Here is a 17653-nt window from a genome sequence, read left to right on the forward strand (position 1 = left end):
TGATTCCATCTTTTAGGCATATGCTGAATATAGTGTGGCAGGAGAGGGACCTATCATTCAATACCAAGGGATTTCTACTAAACCCATCCATGCTGGTCATTACATTGTCACCGCAAAGGGTATGGGAGGAGGTAATTCCCCTTTCTACATTTTGTGCTAACTATTGCAAGAAATATTCACAGTAAAAAAAAATCTGTCCCTCTTCTCTAGGTTGGCAAGTGGGAACGTGGTATAATACGTATGAAGTATCCAGTATGGCCGCGATATGGCAGTGGTCATCAGCTTGTATCAGATACTCGTCATCTAACTGTGGCCACCTTAGAAGAGAGACCTTTTGTTATTGTTGAAAACACAGATCCAATCACAGGAGACTGCGTGCGGAACACAGTGCCTTGCCGTAAACAAAGCAACCTGACATTGAGGTAAAGGGGATCAGTCAACAAAAAGCTACAATATACAGGGCAAGTAAAAAATAATGACTTAGGATAATTAATAAAATTTATTCTAGTGTTTATTTCATATAGGCCCTGTCCACACTGTGCTACTGCAGTGAATCCGGGGGTTCCATCTGAATCACATTTTTAGGGAGAACCGCTAATAGCGGTATAAAATACCATGACACGACCGTAGTTTAAATGACCCCCAATCCATTTGTGTTTTTTCTCTGAAAATGACTGGCACAGAAACACAGCAGACAGAAAATGGAAATGTTCAGAGAATCATGATACTGGTAACAGTCAATCCTCAGGTGAAATATCTGCATTATCAGTCCCTATTATTCCTCACTCCAAACCCCCCACCCTTACAACCATTTTACGAGCAAAAAAAAAATAACACAGGAGTTTGGATAACTTGGCCACAGAGCCTTTATTTAAACAAACATATAATAAATTCAGGCTTTTAATACATCAGAATGGTAGGGTCCTTGAAGCGCCAAAATATAGTGATAACCAAAAACATAAACCATAATTACTCCCAGCCAATACCCCACTGGCTTGGGAGCACCAAACTCAAAGGGTTCCAGTCTACACTTAAACTTCCAGGGACCCGACATTCCATTGCTATAAGTCCCCCCAAAATCACCAGACCAAAGATCTTCTTTTCCAATTGAGGAATCCATATCCTAATGAATCCTCCAGACAAATTTAGAACCAAATTCAAGGACCCCCAACTGCCAATAGCCACCATGACCCGAAATTGTCCCAAACTAATCAATCCCTACTATTAGTAGTTTGAAGAGGGCAGGACTTTCACTGATGTGCTGGATAATGATAAACCCTTCCCCTTCGTGTCCATATAAACACCTAATCCCTGGCCCACCAATTGCCCGATGTTAGCACCACCTCTCTCCATCCCATTGTCATGCCAGCTATCCTTTCATATGGAACCCCAAGACGCACTGCAGAAAAACAGAGTGAATAGGACCTTACTATATGCTTTTTTTTGTTAAAGTTAACATCACTCACAGAGTTCTTACCTATTATACCCTAGCAGTTCAGGTGAACCTTACTCCAAGCTGTGCTGTAAAGGCTTCTGTATTGACATCTTGAAGAAGTTGGCACGTACAGTTAAGTTCTCGTATGATCTTTACCTTGTGACAAATGGCAAGCATGGCAAACTTGTGCGCGGCGTGTGGAATGGAATGATTGGCGAGGTGAGCTGGCTAGAACTTTTCTTTTTAATGTTTCGTTCATTTACTATATCTATACTATATCTGAGGGGTGGGAGTGCAAACAAAACCCATTTGGTGCAAACACAGACAATATTTTTTATTCTCTTATAATGAGGCCCAGGTGGTTTGTCTGTTGATGCCCTTTAAGTGGTACAAAGTGCTGTGGTTATATTCTCTAAGGAAGAAAAGTTCCTTATTACACAGTTCCTGATCGAGGCCTGGTGTCAGGTCATGCCCAATATGGCTCATAGCTCTTGCTTGAAACTTCATTGTTGCTATGGATCTAAGAAAAGCTTATCCTGACTAGGTGATTTTCTCAGTGTTGCACCAGCTATTTGTATTTCGAGACCCGGATACCCATGGGTGGGATCTGTGAAATTTGGGCCATTTCTGATTTCCATAGCACGTCAGACCATTCATATTTGTGTGTGTGGCTTATATGCCATTAACATTGTATTTAGCAGATAGCAGTCTTTTCTTACACAGCCAACAATCCTTAAATTGAGATACGGATGCTTATCCTCCATCATGGGGTCTAAACAGTAAAATTTCACCCTACCCTGTGGCGCTCTCCAGGTTGGTGTAAGCAGATGCCATGTCAGAGAGACCTCTCACTCACCCAAATCAACTCTCCTGCTTTGCACTGAAAAGGAGAAAACACATGTGTCTGCAAATGAAGTTTCAGGTTTGGCTAATTATCCTAAAGGTACCTTCACATTAAGCGACGCTGCAGCGATAGCGACAACGATGCCGATCGCTGCAGCGTCGCTGTTTGATTGCTGGAGAGCTGTCACACAGACCGCTCTCCAGCGACCAACGATGCCGAGGTCCCTGGGTAACCAGGGTAAACATCGGGTTACTAAGCGCAGGGCCGCACTTAGTAACCCGATGTTTACCCTGGTTACCAGCGTAAAATGTAAAAAAAAAAAAAAAAAAAAACACTACATACTCACATTCGCGTCCCCCGGCGTCCGCTTCCTGCACTGACTGAGCGCTGGCCCTAACAGCAGAGCGGTGACGTCACCGCTGTGCTGTACTTTCACTTTCACTTTATGGCGCTCAGTCAGTGTGGGAAGCGGACGCCGGGGGACACGAAGGTGAGTATGTAGTTTGTTTTTTTTACATTTTACACTGGTAACCAGGGTAAACATTGGGTTACTAAGCGCGGCCCTGCGCTTAGTAACCCGATGTTTACCCTGGTTACCAGTGTAAAACATCGCTGGTATCGTTGCTTTTGGTGTCAAACACGACGATACACGCAGGTCTGACGACCAAATAAAGTTCTGAACTTTGTTCAACGACCAGCGATATCACAGCAGGATCCTGATCGCTGCTGCGTGTCAAACTAAACGATATCGCTAGCCAGGACGCTGCAACGTCACGGATCGCTAGCGATATCGTTTAGTGTGAAGGTACCTTTAGTCATGTGGCAAGGCTCGACTTATGCTACTTCCAATAGGTGGCACTAGAGTTCCTGTCCTTTTCCTCTCTGAAGGGGCTACTTGCAATATCCTCTTCGGTGATTCTCTGGTTTTGGTCTCCGGTAAACACATTGTCTCCAAACACAGCCCACTCATGTCACAAACTTTAATGGACTTTCATCAGTTACTGGGGTGACCTATCTTAATAAAAGGTGCTAAATTCGTTTGGACTTTATTTATGCTCTTGGATAATAGACCCACTAGCTCCATACAACAGCCTTCAAGACTCACCAGCCTCCGCAGCTCTTTCTCAATCTCTGAATGCTTTTTCACACTGCTCTCACACCTTGGTCAGACAGGCTAGCCTTTCTCTTCAGGCTTTGGTCACTCCCCTATCTACTGCTTACTGCGTACTGATGTGTTCCTTGGTGCAGACAGGTCTCAGCGCAATCACACTTTCTTTTATGTGCTTGCTGTGTGCACTCTACAGAGGCACCAAACTCACAAGGTTAAATGGATGCAACTCACCCTGTAACCTGAAGATACCATTCCGCCAAACACACCCAACACACTATTGCAATTTTTAAAGGCCTTTGATAAGGCCCTTATTTAACCTGTCCTGATAAAATGCTGAACTTGTTGGGTCATTAATCATTTCCATGGAGAGCACACACTGGCTCCTTGCAACAGTCTCTTAAACAAACCATGCTCTGCAGCTCTTCCTGAGTGACTACTCTAAGGGTATGTGCACACGTCCGGATTTCTTGCAGAAATTTCCTGAAGAAAAATGGAAATTTTCTGCAAGAAATCCGCATTTTTTTTGCGTTTTTTTTCCGTTTTTTTTCGCGTTTTTTTAGCATTCTGCAAGCGTAATTAGCTTGCAGAATGCTAAAGTTTTCCAAGCGATCTGTAGCATCGCTTGGAAAACTGACTGACAGGTTGGTCACACTTGTCAAACATAGCGTTTGACAAGTGTGACCATCTTTTTACTATAGATGCAGCCTATGCAGCATCTATAGTAAAAGATAGAATGTTTAAAAATAATAAAAAAAATAAAAAAAATGTTTATACTCACCCGCAGGCGTCCGTTCCTATAAATGCCGGTGTGGTTCAGGACCTTCCATGACGTCGCGGTCACGTGAGCGGTCATGTGAGCGGTCACATGACCGGTCTCGACCAATCACAAGACCGTGACGTCATCGCAGGTCCTTCACCGCACACCAGCTATAGAAACCGAAGTGGCAGCATGCAGCGGAGAGGCGGGAAGACATCGAAGGTGAGTATAGGACTATTTTTTATTTTAATTCTTTTTTTTTGACCAATTACGGTATATGGTGCCCAGTCCGTGGAGGAGAGTCTCCTCTCCTCCACCCTGGGTAACAACCGCACATAATCTGCTTACTTCCCGCATGGTGTGCACAGCCCCGTGCGGGAAGTAAGCAGATCAATGCACTTCCAGGTGTGCGGAATCCCCTGCAATTCCGCATTTTAATGAACATGTTGCTTTTTTTTCTGCCATGCGATTTTTTCGCGGAAAAAAAGGCTACATTTGTACAAAAAATGCGGAATACACTGAAAATAATGGGAGGCATATGTTAGCTTTTTTTCGCATTTTTATCACGTTTTTATAGCGCAAAAACGCGAGCAAAACGCGAAAAATACTGAACGTGTGCACATGGCATAAGTGCTCTATCTTTCATTCCGTCTTATTGACACCTTGATCAGACAGCCCCACAGCGTCTGTCTACGTGTCTTTCAAGTAGTGACCTATTGTGCATTCCACTTCAAAACACACATGGTTATGTGGATGCATCTCAAATCTATCCACAGACACTTTGGCACAACTTTCCAGATATTGCAATGCCCACCATTAAGTCAGACCCAAGGCACAAAAGTAATAGCCTCCTTCTCTGACACCCCATTTTCTTTCGGCATGTCATTAATATTCCTGGTGTCATCAGTACAATAATAACAACACCAATGAGACAGTGTTCCTCAAACTTGCTCTGACTGTATGGATACATGGCATAAACAGTAAAAAACATTTTTAAATATTATAACATTAATTTATACTACAAAACATAACAGTTCATGCTGTGAAGGGGGTGGGGGGCAAGTAAAGGCACTTGCATTTTAATCCCCTTCCTTATCACTTTACCACTTTCCTGTAACTCATCCTGGCTTATTTATTTTTCTCTCCATGCCTGCTCAGGTTTATTACCAGCGTGCTCACCTTGCTATTGGCTCTCTAACCATAAATGAAGAACGTTCAGAGATTGTGGATTTCTCAGTTCCCTTTGTGGAAACTGGAATCAGCGTTCTAGTATCACGAAGCAATGGAACTGTGTCCCCCTCTGCTTTTCTAGGTGAGATCTGTAGAGCATCACTAAAGTTCTGTATTAACACAGTAGTAACAATAGTAGACTTCAAAATACTTCAAATACTGGGATCTCTTGAAATACAGATGTGCTCAAAATTTTACATACCCCAGCAGAATTTTTGCTTTCTTGGCCTTTCTTCGGAGAATATGAATAACACCAAAACTTTTTCTCCACTCATGGTTAGTGGTTGAGTGAAGCCATTTATTGTCAAACTACTGTGTTTTCTCTTTTAGAATCTTAATGACAACCCAAAACATCCAAATTGGCTAATCTTATTGTTGGTCAGCTTAAACTTAGTTATGTATTAAAAGTTTGTAATATTGGCCTTCAGACTGGACTTTGTTCACTTAAATGAACGGTCCATACGCATCCATGTGTCACGGTATGAGTATGCACCGTGAAGCATGGACTGACCGTGGCTCTCCTGACCCGAACTTGACAACCTCATATATGTCTATGACGAGGCTGTTAAATTCGGGTCAGAAGACCCATGACCTGTCTGTGAATCACTGACCATGACTCACGGATGCGTGACTACAGATTGATTCTCACATTTACTTCTCTTTACAGAACCATACAGCCCAGCAGTCTGGATGATGATGTTTGTCATGTGCCTATCTGTTGTAGCAGTGACTGTATTCATCTTTGAGTATTTTAGCCCCATGGGATATGATCAAGATCTAAGCAATGGAAAACGTAAGAGGAAAAAAACTTTTAAAATTAATCGTAGCGTTGCAATAGACAAAGCCAAAAAAAAAACACAAAAGAAAATGCATCTGTTGGATGGGAACCATGAATGTCAAGTCTGGTCATAAGGAATAATTGTTTAGTTTTACGGACAAATATACTTTTTCTTCCACTTTAAAGAGCTTTGACACTTACTTTTATATCCTAATTTGGCTCTCAAACTAAAAACAGTTCCAGAGAGATCATGTACAGAAAAATGGAACAAGACCCGATGCTAATTGAGTTCAGGAACTGTTTATGGAGGAGCAAGAGTGCGAAAAGCTGTCAGGAAGAACTGAATGGTTGTCTTAAATAGCCAAGGACATGATGCTTGTGTACATTCAGTAGAAGTACGTGGGAATAAACAATGGTGCCCTTATTTCTACCACTAAAATAAGGCCAATTTTAACCATATGTTATGTTCTTGGTCTTCCAAGTATAAATAGCTGCATAAGTAATATGAATAATTAATCCAAGACTCATTTGAATAAAGTCACTGAGCCTGAATATGCTACAAACTTCGCTAAGGATGACTACATTCCTCAGTTATTCAAGGTTGTCCTTTGAAAAATTAGTATTTTAGGCAATTATTAAAGCCTGGATAAGGTATGATAATAGGAAGATGCCTATTCTTATAATAAGAATTATATATACATAGTGCACATAAAATTAGGTAGAGACTTAAAGGATTGAAAGGAAAGTAGTTTGAGTAATGATAGCTACAAAGATCAATTATTCTGAAGTGCAGCAAAGGACAGGAGCTGATGTTTGAGAATGATAAGAGATGGATAGAATAAAAGGGAATGAGAGATAACATTCTTACTTGTCTTTTCAGGTATAGGAGGTCCAAGTTTCACCATTGGGAAATCATTATGGCTGCTGTGGGCACTGGTGTTTAATAATTCGGTTCCTATACAGAATCCCCGTGGTACTACCAGTAAGATCATGGTGCTGGTCTGGGCATTCTTTGCTGTAATATTCCTGGCTAGTTACACAGCCAATCTTGCTGCATTTATGATCCAGGAACAATATATAGACACAGTGTCTGGACTGAGTGACAGGAAGGTGAGTGGCATCGCAATCTCTTCTAGTTAAGTATGCTGCTTATTAGTTTACTTTAGTTGAAAGGAAATTTGTCACCAAGTTTTTGCTACCCCATCTGAGACCCTGATTCCAACGATATATCACTTACTGGGCTGCTTACTGTAGTTGTGATAAAATCATTTAATGCTGAGCTCTGTACACCACTGATTGACAGCTTACTGTGTACGATGTGCAGACGTAGAAGGCTGCCTAACACCGGTGGGGGAGGGGTCATACAGAGCTCCTGAATATGGAGGACTACATGGCAGCAGGTTTATAGTCCTCTGTTGGTAATTTCTGGCTGATAAAATATTAATCTATCATTACAAGCTAAGTCTAGCAAGCAGCATCTGGATCGTGAGGCATACTGGCCTTGGCTTCATTGGGGCACTGGTAATGCATTTAATGCCACTAAAACTAGCTTGTAATAATGTATCACGGCCTGTGAGACATCAATCAAGTCAGGACTGACGCTGAAGAAGCAAAAGCTTTAATTCAACAATGCCAGAAGAATAAAAAATATTATTTAGTTCAAAATATTAAACACATGGTGATAAAATAGAAAAGCAAGAAAACGTATTAAATTCTCATGGATAAGGTGATGCATTTCAAACCGCAAGGGTTCTTAAAATCATAACCAGTTTTTCTCTAATTGTATTGCACAGATCGGGGTCGCTCATCGGACCCTTCAAAACAATAACTTTCCTTTACACTGCATTGGTCATATCACACAGTGGCATCTTTACAAATGTGGAGCAAAAATGTCAGCAACCGCAAAATTGAATGGATGAAACCATCACAGTATTATTGTATTACAGAAAAATCCAAAAAGAAGTTTAAAAATACATTCAAAAGATGAGACACTCGGTGTACGCGTTTCGAGATGACTATCGTCGTCTCGAAACACGTAGACCCGGTGTCTCTTTTTGGATTTTTAGGTTTAGGTAGTATAATAAAATTGTGATGTTGTGTATTTTTGCGGTTGTTGGCATTTTTTCATCTTTTTCATGCCTCACATCCTCAGGAACTGGCCTGAGGCTGCTGTGCACCACACCCTACTTAGAAATATTTCCCTACCCGGTGAGCTGATGTTTCTGTACTTTTGTTTTTTACATCTTTACGCATCTTTCCTGTGTAACGCAATGGTCATGGTTTAGGGACTGTATATGTGATGATAGATTTCCTTTAAGCTCCATCTAGGATGAGTGCAGACAGCCATCATTTTATGATTAATCTGGACATGTGAAGAAAAGTAGGAGATTTAGAGCTCTGTAACATTTTTACAGAGAGGTAAGTGGAAACCTGGACATGGGTACCGTTTTTGATTTAGTACATTGCAAAAGAATTTGAAAATGAAATATCATAGAAAGACCTTGATAAGTTGGCAGTCTGTGCAGGCCAAAGGAAGATGAAATTTAATGTTGATAAATGTAAAGTAACACACCAAGGTCACAGTAATGGCAAGGTCATACTGTTTGAATTGAATTCAATATAACAAAGTACAAGAAGTATAGACGCAAGAGCAAAATTTAAAGAAGAAGAGATTAAAAAACAAACAGGGTTTATATATAGTATTTCCCAAATACAAGTCCTTTGTAAATCTTGCTCTTGACTATGAAGTTTTGTTCTTCAAATTGCATAAAGGGCATTGGAGCACTGGGGTGATTATATTGATGAGATAAGTAAATGGAATGGGTGGTCTCCTATAACAAAAGGCAGGAAAAATTAGACTTCTTAGGTTTGGAAACATAAAAGCTGAGTACACTTCTGCAATAGAGGTTATGTTAGGGGCTTGGGTCACAGATTCAAAAAAGCTGAACATAGCATGTAGCGCTCTTTTTTTTCTGGTAAAATGACAGACATTTTGATTGATGCTTCTCCAGCTTAAATTTTGCTTTTCTGTCCCTGTGACCGAACTGAAAAATAGAAATCCAGAAAAGATGTGGAGTCAAATATATAGCATATAAATATACAATGTAAAGGTTGTCACAAATGGTTTATTTCAAGAAATGTTCCCCAGACTAGAAGACATAGGGAGGAGTTCTTTACGGCTTGAGAAGGCATATTTTAAATGAGCTGTTTTGAAAGTAAATAGTGTTAAAAAGAATGAGGGTATTTTTTTTTTAGAAAGGTCTAGGCCTAAAAGTGCTGGATGGGTAATTGTGCTAATTTGTATATAACCTCACACACTTATATTTAATATGTTGTTCAGACCGGGATAATCTGTACACTCTGTACCCTTCCTTTTTTTAAAAAAAAAAACTTCTCACATACCTATAAAAATAGACATAGATGAACAAGCCACCCTGCTTTGGAAATTAAGAACTGTTTGCCATTTTCTATTTCCAACACAAACACTTAAAAAATAGCTAAGAAAAAAGACACACATAACTGAAAAAACACTTTATAGTTCTCAGACTGTACAATCGTGGACAAAATTTTGAGACTGGATTTTACTAAGGTTGTTGCTTCAATGTTTTTAGATCTTTTAGTTTGATGTTTCTAAGGTTACTGAAGTACAATTCAGCATTTCATACATTTTTACTCTTATATTGACAAATACATGAAGTTAATGCAATGATTCAGTGTTGACCCTTACTTTTCAAGATTTCTGGAATTCTCCCTGGCATTGCTGGAATTTTCCCCCCAAAATTTGATTTGCAGTGAATCAATTTATGTGAATCTCAACACTGGAAAGCTTGGAAAAATATACGTGTGTAAGAAAGAAAACTGTGCTGCCCTGCTGACCATAAGAGCCTACCTCCTACTCTGGTACTGACCACCACTGTAAAATGTATGATAATCCGCTATGTCATAGCTGCAAGGATTTATGGGGAGACACGTGCGGTCACGTAAAAAAAAAAAAATATCCCACTCTCTAATGCTTAAGCAGTGAAGGAAATGGTGTCAGGTGCGTTTTTTTTGGCGATCTGTAAATCAAATCTCAGAGTGTTCAAATTCGCATGAATCTGTAGAGTTCAGGAAATTTGACTCCAACACAATCCTCCACAGATCAATCCTTTACCATCTTTAATGGTAAACGATTCTTGCTTAATCAATACTTGCTGTTTATCTCAATTTCAATGTTTTTGCTTGTATACCCATTTCCTGTGGAGTAACAACATGATCTTAATGGGATTGAAATATGGAGAGATTCCTGGCCACAGACCCAAAATTTCAATGTTTTGTTCATTGGGCCACATAGATATCACTTTTTCCTTGTGACGTGGTGCGCCATAATGCTGGGAAAAGCATTATTAATCACTAAATTGCTCCTGAATCATTGGTTAAAGTTGGTCTTGGAAGATGTTTAGATCCCATTGTTTAAATTGTGAATGGTTCTACTCATTTTTATTAAAAACAAACCCATACACATAGCCATTTTATTTCTATAGAGCCAACATATTCCGCTGCACTTCAGAAATCAGAAAGAATCCTCTCAGCATGCATTATTGTTGGCAGGACACAGGTAGAGCTCACCTTTTCTTCTCCAGACATTCATTCTTTCAGATATCCCATCAGTGTGAAGGGGGCTTCATATGAGAAAATAATTTTATCCCAGTTTATGGTATTCGAATCCCTATACTTCCTGCAAATATCAGTCTGTCCTCAAAGTTTTTCTTGGAGAAAAGTGGGCATCTTTGCTGCCCTTAGTGACACCAGGTCAGTATACAAAAACCTAAACCTCACTGAGCATGCGGATGCTCTTGACAACCGCTTGCTGCCATTCCCAAGCAAGCTCTGCACTGGTGTTGAACTGATCCTACAGTTGAATACTATTTAGGACTTTACAATGGACTTTTTTTGGGCACCTTAATTGTTTCTTCACAGCAAATAAAACTCTCTCTTTGAAGTTTTTGATAATACATTAAATGGTTAATTTAAGGGCAATCTTGCAAGCAGCAATATCCTTGCCTGTAAAGCCCTTTTGATGCAAGCAATGATGACTGCTTGTGTTTGGAGGTAACTATGGTTAAAAGAAGACAATGATTTCAAGCACCAGCCCCCTTTCTAAAGAAATCAATTTGCTCTTATTCAGTCAGCCCAACAAAGTGATATCAGCTGCCTTCTCCTGAGCCAACCAGATCACTGAAATGATGTAAGTAAGTCAATTTGTGGATGGCCAGAAATTCCGTGGAAATTTGGTTTTGGGATTAAGTTTATTATTTTTTTGTCAGTTAATGATTTTGATATTTTTGCAATTCATCTAATCACTTTTCATAACAATGTAGAGTTAAGACAAATTGCCAAACAAAAAACTGAAGCAGCAAACTTTGTAAAAATCAAAATATGTGACAAATTTTTGGCCTCGTCTGTACTATACAGTGCTCAGATATATATTGCATACATTTTCTAGAGCGAGTTTCTAAAAGTACCCAGGTAAATAGTCCAGACCTGGCCCAAATAGATAGTGTGTTCAGTTCTCAGATAGTGTCAATGAGTGTTCTAGTCTTAAAAATAGTGTCACGTATTACAAATTGAACCAATATTGTGCCATCGATTACTCAGATAATTAGTGCATATACTTTGCAGTGGAGCCATTTGTCCTGATTGAGTGATCCTGTATAAAACTAGGATTTATATATGCATGTTTCTTTGCTTCATAAAAACTCATGAATAAAGACAAGCATCGTTTATATCTAATCTAGAAAGGGTTTTTTTAATTGGTGCTTTGGAAATCAATTAGAGAAGAATGCACACAGGCTAAACATGGAAAGTGGAAACTCAAAAGATATTGACATAGAAAGTGAAAGAAAGCTAAATAATAGAGGCAAAGGGAAACATTAGCAGAAGTGAAATGAAAGGCAGGTTGCAACGTTCCTGGGAGGGTAAAAAAACCCAGACATTCCTCATTATGTTTGTGATTAAGCTCTCATTAACACATGTTGTTAATTGTCAAAGCGGCCAGACTGCTATTATCCAGCCTGCTGCTGCTGCCAGATCATGAGCATTTATATAGAAAAATGCAGATAGTGTATGGGAATGTGATGGTGAAATGATAAACAAAATATTTATGTGGTCCAATGATCCTAAAAGAACAGTGTATGTTTGGCATACTGGATTATAGAACATTATATGACTTAACTAGATGGTGGCCCGATTCTAACGCATCGGGTATTCTAGAATATGTATGTACAGTACAGACCAAAAGCTTGGACACACCTTCTCATTTAAAGATTTTTCTGTATTTTGATGACTATGAAAATTGTACATTCACACTGAAGGCATCAAAACTATGAATTTAACACATGTGGAATTATATACTTAACAAAAAAGTGTGAAACAACTGAAATTATGTCTTATATTCTAGGTTCTTCAAAGTAGCCACCTTTTGCTTTGATGACTGCTTTGCACACTCTTGGCATTCTCTTGATGAGCTTCAAGAGGTAGTCACCGGGAATGGTTTTCAATTCACAGGTGTGCCCTGTCAGGTTTAATAATTGGCATTTCTTGCCTTATAAATGGGGTTGGGACCATCAATTGTGTTGTGCAGAAGTCTGGTGGATACACAGCTGATAGTCCTACTGAATAGACTGTTAGAATTTGTATTATGGCAAGAAAAAAGCAGCTAAGTAAAGAAAAACGAGTGGCCATCATTACTTTAAGAAATGAAGGTCAGTCAGTCCGAAAAATTGGGCAAACTTTGAAAGTGTCCCCAAGTGCAGTGGCAAAAACCATCAAGCGCTACAAAGAAACTGGCTCACATGAGGACCGCCCCAGAAAAGGAAGACCAATAGTCACCTCTGCTTTTGAGGATAAGTTTATCCGAGTCACCAGCCTCAGAAATCGCAGGTTAACAGCAGCTCAGATTAGAGACCAGGTCAATGCCACACAGAGTTCTAGCAGCAGACACATCTCTACAACAACTGTTAAGAGGAGACTTTGTGCAGCAGGCCTTCATGGTAAAATAGCTGCTAGGAAACCACTGCTAAGGACAGACAACAAGCAGAAGAGACTTGTTTGGGCTAAAGAACACAAGGAATGGACATTAGACCAGTGGAAATCTGTACTTTGGTCTGATGAGTCCAAATTTGAGATCTTTGGTTCCAACAACCGTGTCTTTGTGCGACGCGGAAAAGGTGAATGGATGGACTCTACATGCCTGGTTCCCACCGTGAAGCATGGAGGAGGAGGTGTGATGGTGTGGGGGTGCTTTGCTGGTGACACTGTTGGGGATTTATTCAAAATTGAAGGCATACTGAACCAGCATGGCTACAACAGCATCTTGCAGTGGCATGCTATTCCATCCGGTTTGCGTTTAGTTGGACCATCATTTATTTTTCAACAGGACAATGTATGTAAGGGCTATTTGACCCGGAAGGAGAGTGATGGGGTGCTATGCCAGATGACCTGGTCTCCACAGTCACGAGACCTGAACCCAATCGAGATGGTTTGGAGTGAGCTGGACCACAGAGTGAAGGTAAAAGGGCCAACAAGTGCTAAGCATCTCAGGGAACTCCTTCAAGATTGTTGGAAGACCATTCCCAGTGACTACCTCTTGAAGCTCATCAAGAGAATGCCAAGAGTGTGCAAAGCAGTCATCAAAGCAAAAGGTGGCTACTTTGAAGAACCTAGAATATAAGACATAATTTCAGTTGTTTCACACTTTTTTGTTAAGTATATAATTCCACATGTGTTAAATTCATAGTTTTGATGCCTTCAGTGTGAATGTACAATTTTCATAGTCATGAAAATACAGAAAAATCTTTAAATGAGAAGGTGTGTCCAAACTTTTGGTCTGTATTGTATGTATATACATCGCGCTTAGCACAGCCATGTAGTATATAGCACAGCCACGTAGTATATAACACAGTCATGTAGTACAGTATATACCACAGCCACGTAGTATATACCACAGCCACGTAGTATATACCACAGCCACGTAGTATATAACACAGGCAGCTGCGTAGTATGTACCACAGCCACGTAGTATAGAGCACAGCAACATAGTATATCACAGCCACATAGTATATAGCAGCCATATAGTATATGTGGCAGCATCAATAGTAAAAAGTTGATCCGGGATGGGGCGACACACTGGCACTGACTGGAGGGGAGTAGGGAGGGGGCACTGACTGGAGGAGAGTAGGGAGGGGCCAATTCGTGGCCGGACTAAGCCTGTTGCTGATTGGTCGTGGCCTGACGACCGCAACCAATCACTGACACGGGATTTCCGTTACAGACAGACAAACAGACAGACGGAAGTGCCCATTAGATGATTATATAGATAGATGTTAATACCTAGGACACCCCACTAATACATATTCAACTGCATATTAAATCAGTAATATAATCAGTAAAACCGTAACAAACCAATAGTATATAAAAGACAAGAACATGAGGCCACAAAGCAAGAGAAATATGAAGATGTTCCTAAGGATAAGGAAAGGCTGACCACGTTTCCTCTGTACTGAGGCTAATGGCCACATAGTAGTTGATGGAAGGTATGTGTCACAGAAATGGCTGCGCTCTGTGATGTAACCCGGAGTATCTTCTTTAGTGTACGCAAGCACTAAGAGGTTCGTTTGGTGCATCTGGTACTGGTGTAGCTATGAGAGATGGGCAGGTCAGGCTACCCACATACCTCACCTCTGGGTGTGGTTACAGCCTATATAATGGAAGCTGTTGTTTGTCACATGGTCTGTGACTGGAGGCATGGAGGCTTCCAGTGTATGTTTTGCTGAGACACTGACCTGAGCAAACGGACCCGCTGTGCTATATGAACTGTTTGTTTTTCTGTTTATTTCCATTTTGTGCCACAGAAGGCAAACTTTTGTTTGCTTAAACTTAAGCAGGTTTATGGAGGGTTGAGGTAAGCACAGGAAGCGGTTTTCATAAAAAATGTCCATCAGGTTCCTGTGCTTACCTCAACCCGCAGCTGAGTGAGTAAAACCTTACAAGTGGTGTTAGACGTGTGGGCAGTGTTCCAGCAGAGATGTGTGACTGAAACAGGAGGGACTGCATGTCCTGGGTTAAATCTGTTGCAAGCCAGCAAGCATCGCCAGACAAAATGGAGGACTTGCTGAAACACTTGGTTCAGTCGCAGCAGCAAAAGTAAGAGACCAACAGGCTGTTATTACAGCAGATCCAGCAGAGCCAGCAGGAGCAACGGCAGCAGATGCAGCTTCTGGCAAATGCCATCCATGGCACGACAAGCTCCCCAACGCCAGATCCAGCTGATGACACCCATGTCCAGAAGGCGGTATGACGGGCTTTGCAGAAAATGACTCCCGGGGATGATGTTGAGGCGTTCCTGATGGTGTTTGAAAGGGTCGCCAAGAAGGAGAAACTCCCACCAGAGCACACCATACTTGACAGGAGAACCCCAGAAAGCATACTATGATCTAGCTTTGCTGGACCCCAAAGAGTATGGCAAGCTAAAGACTGAGATTCTTGCATGCTTGGGGGTAACAATGACTCTCAGGGCACAATGGGTTCACCATTGGGCGTATCACCGGGGCAAACCACCGCGCTCCCAAATGTTTGACCTGTTGCACCTGGTCCAGAAGTGGCTGCAGCCAGAGTCCTCTACCCTATGCAGATGGTAGAATGGGTGGTGATGGACCGGTTTGTGCACTTCCTCCCGAGACCCATGCAGACTTGGGTTGCCCAGGGTGATCCCCAGAATGCCGATGAACTGGTTGGACTGGTCGAGAGATACCATGGGGTTGAAGGTTCCGTGGAAAAGCATCCCACTCTATACTGGGGGTCCCAACAGGGGGCAAAGGCCCAAAAGGGGGTGGGGCATCCAAGGTGCAAAGGGGCAGGAAAGGTGGTGCCCAAGGTCCCTACGGGTGATATTGTTTGCTGGAGTTGCCATGGCCCAGGCCATATAGCCGCCCGTGGTCTCCTGACCCCTGAGCCCTGAGCAGATAGACTGCAGCATAGAACATCATTGTTCATATTATGCATATCTGGCCTGCAGTGTGAACTCTCCACCCAACAAGGGACCTCAAGCATGTCACATGGAGGTGAATAGGAGAGAAGTAAAATGCACTGTTAGACTCTGGGAGTCTGGTGACCCTTGTGAGGGCCACGTTTCCTCTCCAACTGATCCCAGGGAAAAAAGTCGGCATTCGGTGCATACATGGTGACGCTAAGGACTACCCTATGGTAGTTGGTGCAACAGTTAATAGTGTCAGGCTCCTATAGACGGAAGGTGTTGGACATAGCCCATTCACACATCTTGGGGGACATTTGGGAGTGGAAAAAACGCAGGAACGGATTGTGCAGAGGTTCTATTGACCCGGGTGTCATTTGGAAATATTAAACTATTGGAGGTCCTGCCCCACATGTCAGATAACTGCCCCAGCCTCTCCTTTCCGAGTCCCCTCATGCCATTGCCCATTATTGAAGTCCCATACGAGAGAATTGCTATGGACTCGATCGGTCCCCTGGTGAAATCTGCTCGTGGGCATCAGTACATATTGGTCATCCTGGACTATGCCACATGCTATCCTGAGGCAATTCCCCAGAGAAACTCCTCTGCAAAAAGTATAGCCCGCGAATTGGTCCATGCGTTTTCCCGGACAGGTTTACTGAAGGAGATCCTGACCAACCAGGGAACACCTTTTATGAGTAAGGTGATGAGGGAGTTATGCAAGGTCCTGCAAATCTCCCAGTTGAGAACCTCAGTGTACCATCCTCAGACAGATTGCCTTGTCGAGAGGTCGAGAGGTTTAATAAAACACTGAAGAGCATGCTGATGAAAGCCATAGAAAAAGATGGTAGAGACTGGGACTGTCTCTTACCATATCTGCTGTTCTCCATCCGTGAGGTTTCACAGGCCTCTACAGGGTTCTCATCCTTCGAACTTTTCTATGGCCGACATCCGTGAGGTCTCCTGGATGTAGCCAAGGAAACCTGGGAAGCTGAAGTCATGCTCCACAGAAGCATCATTGAGCATGTGGCACTGGTGCAGCAGAGAATTGCGAAGGTGATGCCCATCATAAAAGGACATCTCCTCCAGGCACAAGAAGCTCAGGCCTGGGTCTACAACCGGTCATCCAGAGTGAGTCAGTTCAAACAGGGAGACAGAGTTCTTGTGCTAATTCCTACTGTGGAGAGCAAGTTCTTGGCCAAATGGTAAGGGCCTTATGAAGTGGTGGAGAAGCTTGGTGAAGTAAACTATAAGATTCACCAGCCAGGAAGATGAAAACCATATCAGATCTACCATGTCAACCTCATCAAGACATGGCAAGACAGAGAGCCGTCAGAAACTCCTTGTTTGCTGGGCAAGTCAGAAGGCAAGATTGGAGGTGTTGCCATAGTGAAGACATTGTCGAAGGCCCAGAAACAGCAGTGCCAGGAATTGCTCCAGAGGAACTTGTTCTCGGAGTTACCGGGGTGCACAAGGGTCATAGAGCATG

The 17653-nt window shown here is 41.8% G+C and overlaps 1 protein-coding gene across 1 annotated transcript in view; it reads left to right on the forward strand.

The window, feature by feature from the left end:
* The window catches only part of GRIN2C (glutamate ionotropic receptor NMDA type subunit 2C), an 87852-nt gene that overhangs the window by 35977 nt on the left and 34222 nt on the right, over nt 1-17653 (forward strand). Inside the window, exons 4-9 of the mRNA XM_077251495.1 lie at nt 17-131; nt 211-422; nt 1492-1654; nt 5306-5459; nt 6045-6170; nt 7036-7265. Of these exons, the coding sequence (XP_077107610.1) occupies nt 17-131; nt 211-422; nt 1492-1654; nt 5306-5459; nt 6045-6170; nt 7036-7265 (1000 nt within the window). The remainder of the gene's footprint in view (nt 1-16; nt 132-210; nt 423-1491; nt 1655-5305; nt 5460-6044; nt 6171-7035; nt 7266-17653) is intronic.

The sequence above is a fragment of the Ranitomeya variabilis genome, chromosome 4, assembly GCF_051348905.1.
Source record: "Ranitomeya variabilis isolate aRanVar5 chromosome 4, aRanVar5.hap1, whole genome shotgun sequence".
Taxonomy (NCBI): Eukaryota; Metazoa; Chordata; class Amphibia; order Anura; family Dendrobatidae; genus Ranitomeya; species Ranitomeya variabilis.